This window comes from Mobula birostris, chromosome 3 (assembly GCF_030028105.1).
Source record: "Mobula birostris isolate sMobBir1 chromosome 3, sMobBir1.hap1, whole genome shotgun sequence".
Classification (NCBI taxonomy): Eukaryota; Metazoa; Chordata; class Chondrichthyes; order Myliobatiformes; family Myliobatidae; genus Mobula; species Mobula birostris.
Genome location: NC_092372.1, coordinates 123,256,803 through 123,273,820, shown reverse-complemented (window position 1 = coordinate 123,273,820; position 17,018 = coordinate 123,256,803). Strand labels below are relative to the sequence as shown.

Genomic DNA, 17,018 nt, shown 5'->3' with positions numbered 1-17,018 from the left:
CACATATTCCACATACCCCTCACTAACAACCCACTCCCCCACTACCCTCTCACTCCCCCAACTCCCTCACTACCCCCTCTCCCCTCACTAACCCCTCACTCCCTCTTGCTACCCTCTCACTACCCCCACTACCCCCTCACTACTCCCTTACTAGCCACTAGCTCTCTCCTCACACCACTGACTCCCCACACTTCCCACACTCCCCCCTCACTCCCACAATAGCCCTTCACTCCCCTCACTCCCTCCTTACTCCGCACACTCAACACATTCTCCCTCTCTCCTCTCACACTTCCCCCTCACTCCCCAAACTAACACCTACCTCCACTCTCTCTCTCTCCCACACTCACTCCTCACTCTCCTTCATTCCCTACATTAATTGTTCACTCCCCACACTCCTCTCTCACTCCATCTTACTCACCCCTCACTCCCCACACTAACACTTCGTTCCCCTATCTTTTGCCTCAATCTTGATGAGGGGATATGAGTGATATTGATGAGGGGATGAGGGTGATATAGACTGGGAATATGGGTGTTATTGACAGGGATGTGGGTGATATTGATGAGGGGATGTGGGTGATATTGAAGAGAGGGATGTGGGTGATACTGACGGGGAATGTGGGTGATATTGATGAGGGGGGATGTGGGTGATATTGAAGAGGTGATGTGGGTGATATTGGTGAGGGGACGTGGGTGATATTGACGTGGGGGATGTGGGTGCCATTGACGGGAATGTAGGTGATATTGATGGGGGGATGTGGGTGATATTGAAGAAGGGATGTGGATGATATTGACAAGGTGGATGTGGGTGATATTGGTGAGGGGACGTGGGTGATATTGACGTGGGGGATGTGGGTGCCATTGACGGGGATGTAGGTGATATTGATGGGGGGATGTGGGTGATATTGAAGAAGGGATGTGGATGATATTAATGAGGGAGATGTGGGTGATATTGACAGGGGGATATGGGTGATATTGACAAGGGGGATGTGGGTGATATTGAAGAGGTGATGTGGGTAATATTGGTGAGGGGACATGGGTGATATTGATGAGGGGACGTGGGTGATATTGACGAGGGGGATGTGGGTGCTATTGACGGGGATGTGGGTGATATTGACAGGGACTGTGGGTGATATTGATGAGGGGATGTGGGTGATATTAATGAGGGAGATGTGGGTGATATTGACGAGGGGGATGTGGGTGCTATTGACGGGGATGTGGGTGATATTGGTGAGGGGACGTGGGTGATATTGGTGAGGGGACGTGGGTGATATTGACGAGGGGGATGTGGATGCTATTGACGGGGATGTGGGTGATATTGAAGAAGGGATGTGGGTGATATTAAAGAGGGGATGTGGGTGATATTGATGAGGGGATGTGGGTGATATTGACAAGTGGGATGTGGGTGATATTGACGAGGGGGATGTGAGTGATATTGATGAGGGAGATGTGGGTGATTTTGACCAAGGGGATGTGGGTGCTATTGACGGGGATGTAGGTGATATTGATGGGGGGATGTGGGTGATATTGAAGAAGGGATGTGGATGATATTGACAGGGGGATGTGGGAGATATTGACAAGGGGGATGTGGGTGATATTGAAGAGGGGGTGTGGGTGATATTGGTGAGGGGACGTGGGTGATATTGGTGAGGGGATGTGGGTGATATTGACGAGGGGGATGTGGGTGATATTGACGGGGATGTGGGTGATATTGATCGGGGAATGTGGGTGATATTGATCGGGGGATGTGGGTGATATTGACGAGGGGGATGTGGGTGATATTGACGAGGGGAATGTGGGTGATAATGACGAGGGGGATGTGGGTGATATTGACAAGGGTGATGTGGGTGATATTGACAGAGGATGTGGGTGATATTGAGAAGGGGGATGTGGGTGATATTGACGAGGGGAATGTGGGTGATATTGACGAGGGGGATGTGGGTGATATTGACGGGGGATGTGGGTGATATTGACGAGGGGGATGTGGGTGATATTGACGAGGGGAATGTGGGTGATATTGACGGGGGATGTGGGTGATATTGACGAGGGGGATGTGGGTGATATTGACGGGGGATGTGGGTGATATTGACGAGGGGGATGTGGGTGATATTGACGGGGGATGTGGGTGATATTGATGAGGGGGATGTGGGTGATATTGACGGGGGATGTGGGTGATATTGACGAGGGGGATGTGGGTGATATTGACGGGGGATGTGGGTGATATTGATGAGGGGGATGTGGGTGATATTGACGGGGGATGTGGGTGATATTGACGAGGGGGATGTGGGTGATATTGACAAGGGGGATATGGATGATATTGACGAACGGAATGTGGGTGATATTGACGGGGGATGTGGGTGATATTGATGGGGGATGAGGATGATATTGACGAGGGGAATGTGGGTGATATTGACGGGGATGTGGGTGATATTGACAGGGGAATGTGGGTGATATTGAAGAGGTGATGTGGGTGATATTGGTGAGGGGACGTGGGTGATATTGGTGAGGGGATGTGGGTGATTTTGACCAAGGGGATGTGGGTGCTATTGACGGGAATGTGGGTGATATTGATGGAGGGATGTGGGTGATATTGAAGAAGGGATGTGGATGATATTGACAGGGGGATGTGGGTGATATTGACGAGGGGGATGTGGGTGATATTGATGAGGGGAATGTGGGTGATATTGACAGGGGATGTGGGTGATATTGACAAGGGGGATGTTTGTTATATTAACGAGGGGGATGTGGGTGATATTCATGAGGGGGATGTGGGTGATATTGACGGGGGATGTGGTTGATATTGATGGGGGATGTGGGTGATATTGATGAGGGGGATGTGGGTGCTATTGACGAGGGGGATGTGGATGATATTGATGAGGGAGATGTGGGTGATTTTGACGAGGGGGATGTGGGTGATATTGACGAGGGGAATGTGGGTGATATTGATGAGGGGAATGTGGGTGATATTGATGAGGGGGATGTGGGTGATATTGACGAGGGGGATGTGGGTGATATTGATGAGGGGAATGTGGGTGATATTGACGGGGGATGTGGGTGATATTGATGAGGGAGATGTGGATGATATTGACGGGGAATGTGGGTGATGTTGATGAGGGGATGTGAGTGATATTGACAAGGAGGATTTGGATGATACTGACGAGGGGGATGTGGGTGATATTGACAAGGGGGATGTGGGTGATATTGACAAGGGGGATGTGGGTGATATTGATGTGGGGAATGTGGGTGATATTGACGGGGGATGTGGGTGATATTGACAAAGGGGATGTGAGTGATATTGACAGGGGGATGTGGGTGATATTGATGAGGGAGATGTGGATGATATTGACGGGGAATGTGGGTGATGTTGATGAGGGGATGTGAGTGATATTGACAAGGAGGATTTGGATGATACTGACGAGGGGGATGTGGGTGATATTGACAAGGGGGATGTGGGTGATATTGATGTGGGGAATGTGGGTGATATTGACGGGGGATGTGGGTGATATTGACAAAGGGGATGTGAGTGATATTGACAGGGGGATGTGGATGATATTGACTGGAGGATGTGGGTGATATTGACAGGGAATGTGGGTGATATTGACGAGGGGATGTGAGTGATATTGACGAGGGGTATGGATGATGATGGTGATATTGATGAGGGTGATATTGAACATCCACTTTATACAGAATGTTGATATAGTTGCCCAGTCTATATGGGGAGAATACCTAAGTGAGCATACACAGAGATTTGAGTCCCAAAGGCCTATTCTTTCACCAGAGTGAAAATTCCCATTGTTGTGATCATTTACTGATCTGTGTCCCTCTCGGACACTCAAAGCCTGTCGCCATCAGCTACTTCAGTCTCCAGTGAGAGATCCACGTGTGGACCCACATTGTGCTGCATTTCCTATTCGAGATCCCATAGCCCAGCCCCGCAGGGGCCACCAGACATCGTACTCTGAACTTACTCAGCCCTGTTGTGAGTTGTTCCGGGGTCAGAATTCCTTCGTTGTCATTGTCCAGTTTATCAAACACTGTCTCCAGCTCCTCAGAACTGAAAGGAAACTTCTCCTGGAGTTTCTGTTGATAGAGTAGAGACAGAGGAAAGAGCCAGTTCAAATGTGCTGACAACTCAAGGAGAGAAGCGGAAGTGAGTGTTGAAGAGTACTAGCTGAGGCCACAGCAGTATCTGGGCAGGTTAAGTGAGACGACAAAGTCGTCAATTTGAGCCTAATGTGGAGAAAAGTAGGTATAGAACATCAGACATGGAACAGAATTGGATAAATGGCCCTCTTGATGGTAAAATGGATTTAATGAATGACGAACTGTTTGCATTGTGTTTTCTGTGTATATTTTGTGCAATCACAATATGTAAAGCAGATAGTAATGATGATAGAACATTACAGCACAATACAGCCCACAATGTTGTGCCAACCTTTTAACCTACTCCAAGATCTAACTACCCCTACCCTCCCACTTAACCCTCCATTTTCCTATCGTCCATGTGCCGATCTGTGATACGGGCAATTCTGCAGATGCTGGAAATCCAAAGTAACACACACAAAATGTGGAGGAATTCATCAGATCAGGTAGAATCAATGGAACTGAATAAACATTCGCCGAGACCCACCATCAGGATTGGAAAGGAAGGGGGTAGATGCCAAAATAAAAAGGTGTGCAGGAGGGGAAGGAGGCTAGCTAGAAGACGATCGGTGAAATGAGGAGTGTCGGAAAGGTGAAGGGCTGGATAAGCAGGAATCTGATAGGAGAGGAGAAAGGGAAGAAGGAGGGGCACCGGGGGAGGTGATAGGCAGGTGAGGAGTAACTGGAGTGGGATGTGAGAAGATTTTGGGGACTGTAGCAGTGAGGAATGTTTGGAACAGGAGGCAAGAGAGATTCAGGGATCCGGTAGTAGGGGATGTCTGGAATGGGATATAAGAGAGATTTAGGGTCTGTGGAAAGGGATGTGAGACAGAGTTAGGGTCTGTGGAAAGGGATGTGAGAGAGATTTAGGGTCTGTGGAAAGGGATGTGAGACAGAGTTAGGGTCTGTGGAAAGGGATGTGAGAGAGATTTAGGGTCTGTGGAACGGGATGTGAGAGAGATTTAGGGTCTGTGGAACGGGATGTGAGACAGAGTTAGGGTCTGTGGAAAGGGATGTGAGAGAGATTTAGGGTCTGTGGAACGGGATGTGAGACAGAGTTAGGGTCTGTGGAAAGGGATGTGAGAGAGATTTAGGGTCTGTGGAACGGGATGTGAGAGAGATTTAGGGTCTGTGGAACGGGATGTGAGACAGAGTTAGGGTCTGTGGAACGGGATGTGAGAGAGATTTTGGGTCTGTGGAAAGAGATGTGAGGGAGGTCCAGGGTGAGGGAGCAGTAAGAGAGAAGCTGCTCTTGAGTCCGCAGTTCCTGTATTTTCTCCCAGAAGGTAGAAGAAAAATGCATAATGTCTGGACCTGCCAATCATTTCAAGAAACTTTGGTTTTTATTTTATAAACACAAGAGATTCTGTAGATGTTGGAAATCCTGAGCAACATGCACAAAATCCTGCAGGAACTAGGCAGGTCAGGCAGCATCTATGGAAAGGAATGAAACAGTCGATATTTCAGGCCGAGAGCTTTCATCAGGGCTGGAAAGGAAGAGGAAGAAGTCAGAATGTACTGATTTATTTTAAATTTCTGCTCTCTGATTACTAATTTGGTGGGAAGGGTTGGATTGATCATGAAGTCAGTTTAAACACTCAGCACAACGATCAAAGATTAATTTTATCACAATATACATTTACATGTACACTCAGTGGCCACTTTATTAGGTGCCACTTGGAGTCATCGAGTCATAGAACACTACAGCACAAAAACCGGTCCTTCAACCACTCTAGTCTGTGCTAACCCATTGATCTGTCTAGTCCTATTGATCTGTCTAGTCCCATTGATCTGCATAGTCCCATTGATCTGTCTAGTCCCATTGATCTGTCTAGTTCCATTGGTCTGTCTAGTCCCATTGATCTGCATAGTCCCATTGATCTGTCTAGTCTCATTGATCTGCATAGTCCCATTGATCTGTCTAGTCCCATTGATCTGCATAGTCCCATTGAATCTGTCTAGTCCCATTGATCTGTCTAGTTGCATTGATCTGCATAGTCCCATTGATCTGTCTAGTCCCATTGATCTGTCTAGTCCCATTGATCTGCATAGTCTCATTGATCTGCATAGTCCCATTGATCTGTTTAGTCCCATTGACCTGCATAGTCCCATTGATCTGTCTAGTCCCATTGATCTGTCTAGTCCCATTGATCTGCATAGTCCCATTGATCTGTCTAGTCCCATTGATCTGCATAGTGCCATTGATCTGCATAGTCCCGTTGATCTGTTTAGTCTCATTGATCTGCATAGTCCCATTGATCTGCACCCAAATGGAGTCATAGAACCTGTACCTAATAAAGTGGCCACTGAGTGCATGTCTGCGGTCTTCTGCTGCTGTAGCCCGTCCACTTCATGGTTCAATGTGTTGTATGTTCAGAGATGCTCTTCTGCACACCACTGTTGTAATGCATGGTTATTCAAGTTACTGTTGCAATCCAATGCATGAAAATCTCAGGAGATCGGCAATTTCTGAGATACACAAGCCACTCTGTCTGGCACCAACAATCATTCCATTGTGAAAATCACTTAGATCACATTTCTTCCCTATTCGGATGTTTAATCTGAACAACAGTTGAACCTCTTGACTATGTCTATTCTACATTCTTTAATGCATTGAGTTGCTGCCACATGATTGGCTGATTAGATATTTGCATTAACGAGCAGGTCTATAAGTGTACCTATTAAAGTGGCCACTCAGTGTCTATGGACCGATACCCCTGTGAATATCACTGAAGAACATGGAAGTTGTATCTATCAATCACACTGTAGCACTGAGCTGTGGTGAGCTGGTCAGGGTAGACATGCAACAAACAACATTCAAGAGTTATAAAGAATAAAGAATTATACAAAAGTAAAGTTAGAGTTTAAAATACAGATACGGAATAATTAAATATATATATACACCAACTGAATTGACTGAAAATGAACAAACACAGAACGAGGCACCAAAGCACTATAGCCATCACTTTGGGCACCATGCTCACATGAGTACCAACATTGTGGGCCAAAAAGCCTGTACTTTCTGTACTGCTCTACATTCCATGCTACATAATTCTGCATATCTATTCTTTGTGTTAATCAAATGTTGGAGTTCTCCAGATGTCTCTGACATGCTAGGTAGGAATTAGGGAGCGCAGAGGGTACAGTTCTTACCTTCATGTCTTCCCGCGTGATGAAGCCCCTCTCGTCCCCACCACATTCCTGAAAGAACTCATGGACCTTCTCCATGATAAACATTTCTCCAGAGCTCCACCTTTCCGCCCATTTGTGCTCCTCGGCCTCTGGATCCTGGAACTCAGGAAGTCCCCTCCTGCGCCTCGCTGTCCTCCGACCATCCCTGGTGAACTTCCTGGCTTTGGGAGTATCGTTCCTGTTCTCCGCCATCCCATCAGACCAGTCCCCCTCTTCCTACCTGCATGGGAGACAAGGATATGGAGTTAATTCTGTGCTGACTAACGGGTATGATGCAATACAAATTGTTAATTGGATTATATAATGGGTTCAAGAGAGAAAAACACTTTCCATACGTACAGTATGTTGAAGAGTGATTAACGAAGGAAACTATTGGTAATATTACCAAGATATTAGTAATATTATGTTAAAGAAAATATTACACCATACACCTTCTTAACAACCCTACCAACTTGCATGGTAACTTTGAGGAATTTTTAGACATGCACCCCAAGTTCCTTCTGTTCCTCCACACTGCAAATAATCCTGCCATTCACCTTGTACTCTGCTTTCAAATTCGACCTTCCAAAGTGAATCACTTCACACTTTTCTTGGTTGAACTCTACCTCTCACTTCTCAACCGAGATCAGTATCCTATAAAAGTTCTGTTCCGGCCTACGACAACCTTCTACAGTATCCACAACTCCACCAGCCTTCAAGTCATCTGCAAACCTACTAACCCAGCCTAACACTTCCTCATCCATGAACGTCACAAAGAGCATGGGTTCCAAAACAGATCCACAAGGAACACTGCTGCTCACCAAATTACAAGCAGAATGTACTCCATCTACAACCACAATGTGCCTTCTGTGGGTGAGCCAATTCTGAACCAGTATGATTCAATACATATTGTTGATCAGATTAAATAACGAGTGCAAGAGAAAAAAAAACACTTCCCACAAATATGTCAACGAATGACTAACTAATTAAATATACACTCAATGGCCACTTCATTTAGTTAAACTCTAGAGACTGCTGCGTGTGTAAGCCTCAGAAGATACTCAAACCACCCCATCTGGCACCAACAGCTGTTCCACTGCCAAAGTCAGTTAGATCACATTTCTGATGTTTGGTCTGAACAACAACTGAACCTCTTGATCATGTCGGCGTGTTTTTATGCATTGAGTTGCTGCCACATGATTGGCTGATTAGATATTTGGCATGAACGAGCAGGTGTATAGTGTACATAATGAAGTGGCCACTGAGTTATTAGTGTGCTCAACCAAGATCTGTCCAATCAAAACGACAGCACAGTGACACAACTGGGAGAGCTGCTGCCCCACAATACCAGAGACGCAGTTTCACTCCTGTCCTCGGGTGCTCTGTGAGTGTGTGGAAATTGTAAGTTCTCTCTGTGACCATGTAGGTTTCCTCCAGGTGCTTTGGTTTCCTCCGCGATCCCTACGATGTGCAGGTTGGTGGATGAATGGGACACCATAAATTGTCTTTAGTGTGTGGGTAACCTGGAACCTGGGAATTGATTGAAATATTGGAAAATGACGGAAAAAGGATCTGCGTAGTGTAAATGGGGAGGAGAGGTTGATTGTCATTGTGGACTCACTCAGGCAAAGTCTCATTTCAGCCCTACAGTACAGGCCAACAGTACAGTATTTCCAAAATGTTGCTGAGGCCTAATTTCAAGAGGTTAAAGTTCAAAGTACTAACACAAACAGACAAATAACCAATAAGCAAAAGAAGACGATCTTAGCAAATACAAAACAAACAAATAAACAAATAAATAACTGGTAGACAGGGTCGTAAGAAGGTCTCATTGGCCTTTATAAATCAAAGTATTGAGTACAAGAGTTGAGAATGTTATGCTGAAGTTGTATAAGACATTACTGGGGCCTAATTTGGAGTACAGTGTGCAGTTTTGGTCACCTACTACAGAAAAGACATAAATAATGTTGAAAGAATGCAAAGAAAATTTACATGGATGTTGCTGGGACCAGAGGACCTGAGTGATAGGGAAACGTTGAATAAGTTAGGACTTTTATTCTCTCGAGCATCGGAGAATGAGGGAATTTAGACAGAGATATACAAAATTATGAAGGGTATGGATAGGATAAATGCAAGCAAGCTTTTTCCATTGAGGTTGGGTAAGATTAGGACGAGAGGTCATGGGTTAAGGGTGAAAGGTGGGTACCATGGTAGCACAGTGGTTACAGCTTGGGATGCGTCAGAGTTCAGAGTTCAATTCTGGAGCTGTCCATAAGGAGTTTATACATTCTCCCCGTGAACCACATGGGTTTCCTCCAGGTGCTCTGCTTTCCTCCTACAGTCCAAGGATGTACCGGTTAAGAGTCACTGGTCATTGTAAATTGTCCTGTGATCAGGCGAGGGTTAAAATAGATGGGTTGCCGAGTGGCACAGCTCTTTGGGCTGGAAGAGCAGTGTATCTCTTTAAAAATATAAAAATAAATAACTTCTTCATTCAGAGGGCTGTGACAGTGTGGGAAGAGCTGCAGAGGAAGTGGTGGGTGTGGGTTTGATTTGAACATCTAAGAGAAATGGAGGACATGGGGTATGGAGGGCCTGGTCTAGGCGCAGGTCAATGATACAGGCAGAATAACAATTCGGCACGGCCTACATGGGCCAATGGGCCTGGCCTATTTCTGTGCTGTATCACTTTGTGACTCCAACATTATCACAGAACCTTCTCCAAGGCAGTCTTGGATAGACAAAATCTGCTACATAGCTTCAAAGTTCAAAGTAAATTTATTATCTAGCTATGTATACAACCCTGAGATTCATTTTCTTGCAGCGATTTACATGAAAATAAAAAGGTGCAGGAGAAATTATGAAAATCTACGCATAAACAAAGACTGAGAAGCAGTCAATGTGGAAAAGAAGACAAATAGTACAAATAATAACAAGTATGTAATACTGAATTATAGAGACCTTGAAAGTGAGTTCTCTGTGACTCCATGACCCTTTGACTTGAACTTGGGCTTGACACGAAACTTGAAAGGAGAAAGGGTCAGCATCTGATCAGCATGAAAGGCCACTTCAAAGAGAAAGTAATATTGATGGGAATCATATTTATTTCCAATGATTGGAAAATGCCCAAGTCTGAGGTACCTTCCTGTTTCAAGCAGGCTTCAATTATACCGTGTCTTAGAAGAACGCGCTAACCTGTCTCAAACAAGAGAAAATCTGCAGATGCTGGAAACCCAAGCAGCACATACACAAATTGCGGGATGAATTCAGCAGACGAGGCAACACCTATGGAAAAATGTACAGTCGATGCCTCGGCCCGAAACGGTGACTGTTCTTTTTTCCATAGATGCTGCCTGGCCTGCTGAGTTCCTCCAGCATTTTGTGTGTGTGCAACTTGCCTTGATGACTATTGTCCAGCAGCACTTACATCCACTATGATGAAGTGTTGTGAGAGGCTGGCGATGAAGTATATCAACTCCTGTCTGAGAGGTGACTTGGATCTGCTCCAATTTGCCTACCAGAGCCACAGGTCCATAGGAGATACCATCTCACTGGCTATTCTCACAACTCTGGAGCTGAGCACAGCTTCAATGCCATATCCAAGTTTGCTGATGACACACTGTTGTGGGCCATATCAAAGGTGGTGATGAATCAGCATATAGGAAGGAGATTGAAAACTTGACTGAGTGATGTAATAACAACTTCTCACTCAATGTCAGCAAGACCAAGGAACTGATTGTAGACTTCAGGAGAGGGAAACCAGAGGTCCATGTGCCAGTAATCATCAGAGGACCAGAGGTGGAGAGGGTCAGTAACTTTAAACTCCTGGGGGTCACTGTCTCAGAGGACCTCTCCTAGACCCATCATATACTCTGTAAATGTAACTGCAAAGAAAGCACGACTGCACCTCTGCTTCCTTAGGAGTCTGCAGAGGTTCGGCATGTCATCAAAAACCTCGACGAACTTCTATAGATGTGTGCTGACTGGCTGCATTATGGCCTGGTATGAGAACACCAATGCCTTTGAACAGAAACTCCTGCAAAAGGTAGTGGATTCAACCCAGTACTTCACAGGGAAAGCCCACCCAACCACTGAGCACATCGACATGAAACGCTGTTGTAGAAAAGCAGCATCCATCATCAAAGATCCTCATCACCCAGGCCAAGTTCCTTTCTCACGGCTGACATCAGGTAGAAGGAACAGATGCCTCGGGATCTGCACCACCAAGTTCAAGGACAGTTACTGCTCCTCAACATCAGGCTCATGAACAAAGGAGGATAACACCACTCGTCTTTTGAGATGTTCCCACAACTAATGCTCTCACTTTAAGGGCTCTTTATCTTGTTATTTCATGCTCTCATTATTAATTGCTATTTATTGATGGTTGTATTTCAACAGTTTGTTGTTTTCTCTGCTCTTGCTCCTTCGTTGATCCTGTTTACACTTACTGTTCTGTAGATTTGCTAAGTATGCCCACAGGAAAAAGAATCTCAGGGTTGTATGAGGTGACATGTATGTTTTCCGATAAGAAATTTTACTTTCAACATCTGGACAATGAAGATACACACATCAGGATGCTCTTTATCGAATGCAACTTGGCATTCAAAACTATCATCCCCTGAAGACTAATTAATAAATTCTAAGACTTTGACCTCAATACTTCCTCCTGCAATCAGGTACTCGATTTCCTCACTTGCAGACCCTAGTTAATTCAGATTGGCAACAGCATCTCCCCCATGATCACCATCAGCACATGCACAACAAGGCTGTGTGCTTAGCCCCCTGCTCTACTCATTTTATACTTGTGACTGTGTGGCTAAGCACAGCTTCAACGCCATGTTCAAGTTTGCTGACGACACTACTTTCGTGGGCTGAATCAAAGGTGGTGATGAATCAGCATACAAGACAGTGATTGAAAATCTGACTGAGTGATGCCGTAACACCAACCTCACACTCAGTGTGTCAGCAAGACTAAGGAGCTGATTATTGACTTCAGGAGGAGGAAACCAGAGGTCATGAGCCAGTCCTCATTGGTGGAGAGGGTCAGGTTTAAATTCCTCAGTGTTATCATTTCAGAGAATTTTTCCTGGGCCCAGAACATAATTGCCCTTATAAAGAAAGCAAGGCAGTACCTCTATTTCCTTAGGAGTTTGCAAAGATTTGGCATGACATCTGAAGCTTTGACAAACCTCTACAGATGTGTGATGGAGAGTACATTGGCTGGTTGTATCATGGCCTGGGTATGGAAACACCAATGCCTTCCAATGGAAAATCCGACAAAGAGGAGTGGATATGGCCCAGTCCATCACTGGTAAAACACACCTACACAGACTGCTGTTTCAGGAAGCCAACATCCACCATCAAGAACCCCCACCCTCCAGACCATGCCCTCTTCTTGCTGTTGCCATCACGAAGAAGGTACAGGAGCCTTAGGACCCACACCACCAGGTTCAGAAGCAGTTTTTAACCCTGAACCATCAGGCTCTTGAATGAGAGGGGATAATTTCACTGGTGTTCTCTCACCCCATCACTGAACTGTTCCCACAACCTATGGACTCACTTTCAAGGACTCGTCATCTCATGTTCTCCATATTTATTGTTTATTTTTTTTCCATTTACACTTGCACATTTTTTTTTCTTTTGCACTCTGGTGTTGCCCATCCTGTTAGGGCAGTCTTTCATTGATTCTATTGCGTTTTTTGGCCGTAAGAAAGCAAATCTCAGGGTTTTATATCGTGATATAAATGTACTTTGATAATGAATTTACTTTGAAGCTGCTCATGTGAAATGGGAAGAAGTCCCTCTCATGGAAATGTCTGGATCTCAAAACTGAGAGTGGTGTCGCACAGGCTTCCACAATCACTTTTAAGAAACAGCAGAGGTGGCCTTTCCGGAGCTGAGTACACTGGCTCCTTCGGACTGGCAGCACGGTGGCACTGCAGGAAGAGCCGACAGCTCCAGTACCGGATACTCTGACGTCAGGTGCTGCCCGTGTGGAGTTTGCACGCACCCCTTCTGACCGGGTGGCTTTTCCCCAGATGCTCCGGGGAATGGAAATGTTGCGTGTGCTTTGGCGCCGATTGCCCGCTGGGAGCTGTCTCTGTGCACTAGGATCCAGGAGCAGGGTTGGGTGAGTGAGAAAGAATAGGTCAGTGGGGAACAAGTGTTGAAAGTTGAGGGTAAGTTTACTATCGAGTACGTATATGTTGCCATGTGCAGCCCTGGCAGTCATTGTTCTGCAAGGTTTACAGGGAAAAGGAAAAACAATCACATTTTACGAAACACTGACAAGACTGACAAACAAGCAGTGTGCAGAAGTGGACAGACTGTGCAAGTAGTATTAACGCTGAGAAATTGACTTGCAGGTTTCTTGTTCGGTTCTGGGTAGGAGCAGTGGGGCAGGAGGGATCTCTCTGCTCAGCCAGCAGAGACAGAGTCTACAACATGCAACTGTATGTCAGAGGGAATGGCGAGAAAGGACACCATCCGGGACGTCTCCAACAGGCGATGCCACAAAAAGACTGCACCCACCATGAAGGACCCCCATCGCCTGGGACATTCCCTCCTCTCACAGTTACTAACAAGGAGGAGGTACAGGAGCCTAAAGGCACACACCCAATGTTTCAGGAAAAGCTTCTCCCCACACACCTCAGAAGGTAGTGCTACCACTTGCCGGTGGGATCCCCGCTCAGACGCTGCACATTGTCGCAGCTAGAAATCACCAGCCTCAAGTTCTAAACATGGGTAAGTCTTGTTCCTGATATCATATTTTCATCAGCATACATGTTGTATGTTTTCATCCATGTCAGAGAGAGGAAATGAGAAGTTAAATCATGGCAGACTCTGGTATCATATTCCAGTTGTTTTCAACACAGTCTTGGAGATGAATACACAGTAAGAGGGTTCCTGTTATGAATTTCAACAGCTGTATCATGTGCTGCTATTAGTCAATGTCTGATATTAACGATAATAAAAAACAGGAAATAACAATAGAGTCCACTTGAGCTGAAGTGTATCAACACCAGATCCAGATATCAGAAGTTAACAGCAATAACCAACAGGACTCAACAACAGGAATCACCAACAAGCCCCAACAACAGGAATCACCAACAGGCCCCAACAACAGGAATCACCAACAGGCCCCAACAACAGGAATCACCAACAGGCCCCAACAACAGGAATCACCAACACACCCCAACAACAGGAATCACCAACAAGATCCAACAACAGGAATCACCAACAGGCCCCAACAACAGGAATCACCAACACGCCCCAACAACAGGAATCACCAACACGCCCCAACAACAGGAATCACCAACAAGGCCCAACAACAGGAATCACTAACAGGTCCCAGCAACAGGAATCACCAAAAGGCCCCAACAACAGGAATCATCAACAGGGCCCAACAACAAGAATCACTAACAGGCCCCAACAACAGGAATCACCAACAGACCCCAACAAAGGGAATCACCAACATGCCCCAACAACAGGAATCACCAACAGGGCCCAACAACAGGAATTACTAACAGGTCCCAACAACAGGAATCACCAACAGACCCCAACAAACGGAATCACCAACATGCCCCAGCAACAGGAATCACCAACAGGGCCCAACAACAGGAATCACTAACAGGTCCCAAAAACAGGAATCACCAAAAGGCCCCAACAACAGGAATCACCAAAAGGCCCCAACAACAGGAATCACTAACAAGATCCAACAACAGGAATCACCAACAGGCCCCAACAACAGGAATCGCCAACAGGTCCCAACAACAGGAATCACTAACAGGCCCCAGCAACAGAAATCACCAACATGCCCCAACAACAGGAATCACCAACAGGGCCCAACAACAGGAATCACTAACAGGTCCCAACAACAAGAATCACCAAAAGGCCCCAACAACAGGAATCACCAACAAGATCTAACAACAGGAATCACCAACAGGCCCCAACAACAGGAATCGCCAACAGGTCCCAACAACAGGAATCACCATCATTTCCCAAACAACAGGAATCACCAACAGGCCCCAACAACAGGAATCACCAACAGGCCCAAACAACAGGAATCACCAACAAGCCCACACAACAGAAATCATCAACAGGATCCCACAACAGGAATAACCAACAGGCCCCAACAACAGGAATCACCAACAGGCCCAAACAACAGGAATTACCAACAGGCCCGAACAACAGGATCCAACAACAGGAATCACTAACAGGCCCCAACAACAAGAATTACCAACAGGCACACAGACACCCACTCTCACCCTTATATACATGTTCACACACACACTCACACACACACACACACACACACACACACACACACAGATCTACACTAATGCTCTCTCTCTCACTCACAAACAAGTGCTCACACACTCTCACACACACATCTACACCAATGCTCTCTCACACACACACATCTACACTGATGCTCTCTTACACACACACGCATCTGCTCACACACATATCTACACCAATGCTCTCTCTCTCACACACACACATCTACACTGATGCTCTCTCTCTCTCTCTCTCACACACACACACACACATGGTCACACTCACACACACATCTACACTAATGCTCTCTTACACACACATACACACACATCTACACTGATGCTCTCTCTCACACACGCACACATCTACACTAATGCTCTCTCCCACACACACACATCTACACTGATGTTCTCTCTCTCTCTCTCTCACACACACACACACACACACACACACACACACACATACACACACACACATGCTCACACACTCTCACACACACATCTAAACCAATGTGCTCTCTCTCTCACACACACACACACACACACACGGTCACACTCACACACACATCTACACTAATGCTCTCTCACACACTCACACACACACATCTACACTGATGCGCTTTCTCTTTCTCACGCACACACATGTGCTCACACACAATCACACACATTTACACTAATGCTCTCCCTCGCACACACACAGATCTACACTCCTGCTCTCTCTCACGTGCATGCACACACACACACACACTCTGCACTGAACTGTTCAGCAATTGCACACACAGTTAACCTGCTGGGAGTATGCAAATAGGAAGCAGCCACTCACATTGAACGTGGCAAACTCAAACACTCATCAAACACAACTCATTGACTCACACCACCACCACTCCTTAAGCAGAGACATACGCACAACCCCCTGCACTCAGGGCAGAAGTGTGTCTGTTCGACTCTTGGCTATGAGCCCGTTTGGAGCCGTCCTTACCCTGGTGCGAGCTCCGTGCCCTCTGTGTGCATTCTGCACGGTGGAGAAACACTGGAGTCATGACTTGCATCAGACTTTCCGCTGATTTTATCGAGTCGAGCTGAAGCAATAACCACGGCAGCCAGTGACACTTCCTGTGCGAGGGGGGAAGTGCAGGATCGGATATGGACGTGATGTGTTACTCTCAGTCCTTGCTGTTCAGATCGGTGGAGTGATGGACACATCACTAAGTGCAACCGGTCTAGTATTAACCAACGTTTATTATTGCAATGCACCGCAGAACACGCCCTTCGAATCCGTCAAGCCACATCGCCTGCAACCCCCAATTTAACTCCGGCCTAATCATGAGACAACTTACAATGACCAGTTAACCTACCAACCGTCATGCCTTTGGGGTGTGGGAAAAAAACTGGAGTGCCCAGAAAAAGCCTCCCAATTCACAGGGAGGG

The 17,018-nt window shown here is 46.2% G+C and overlaps 1 protein-coding gene across 3 annotated transcripts in view; it reads right to left on the bottom strand.

Annotated features, from left to right (window-relative positions):
• LOC140195254 (uncharacterized) overlaps positions 1 to 16,651 on the bottom strand; it is a 170,231-nt gene extending 153,580 nt beyond the window's left edge. For all 3 annotated transcript variants that reach the window (XM_072253303.1, XM_072253305.1, XM_072253304.1), the window contains exons 1-3: positions 16,570 to 16,651; positions 7,294 to 7,552; positions 3,966 to 4,077 (exon numbers count right to left, since the gene is read on the bottom strand). In XM_072253303.1, the coding sequence (XP_072109404.1) occupies positions 3,966 to 4,077; positions 7,294 to 7,524 (343 nt within the window). In that variant the 5' untranslated portion in view covers positions 7,525 to 7,552; positions 16,570 to 16,651. The remainder of the gene's footprint in view (positions 1 to 3,965; positions 4,078 to 7,293; positions 7,553 to 16,569) is intronic.
• Positions 16,652 to 17,018: the final 367 nt, after the last annotated feature.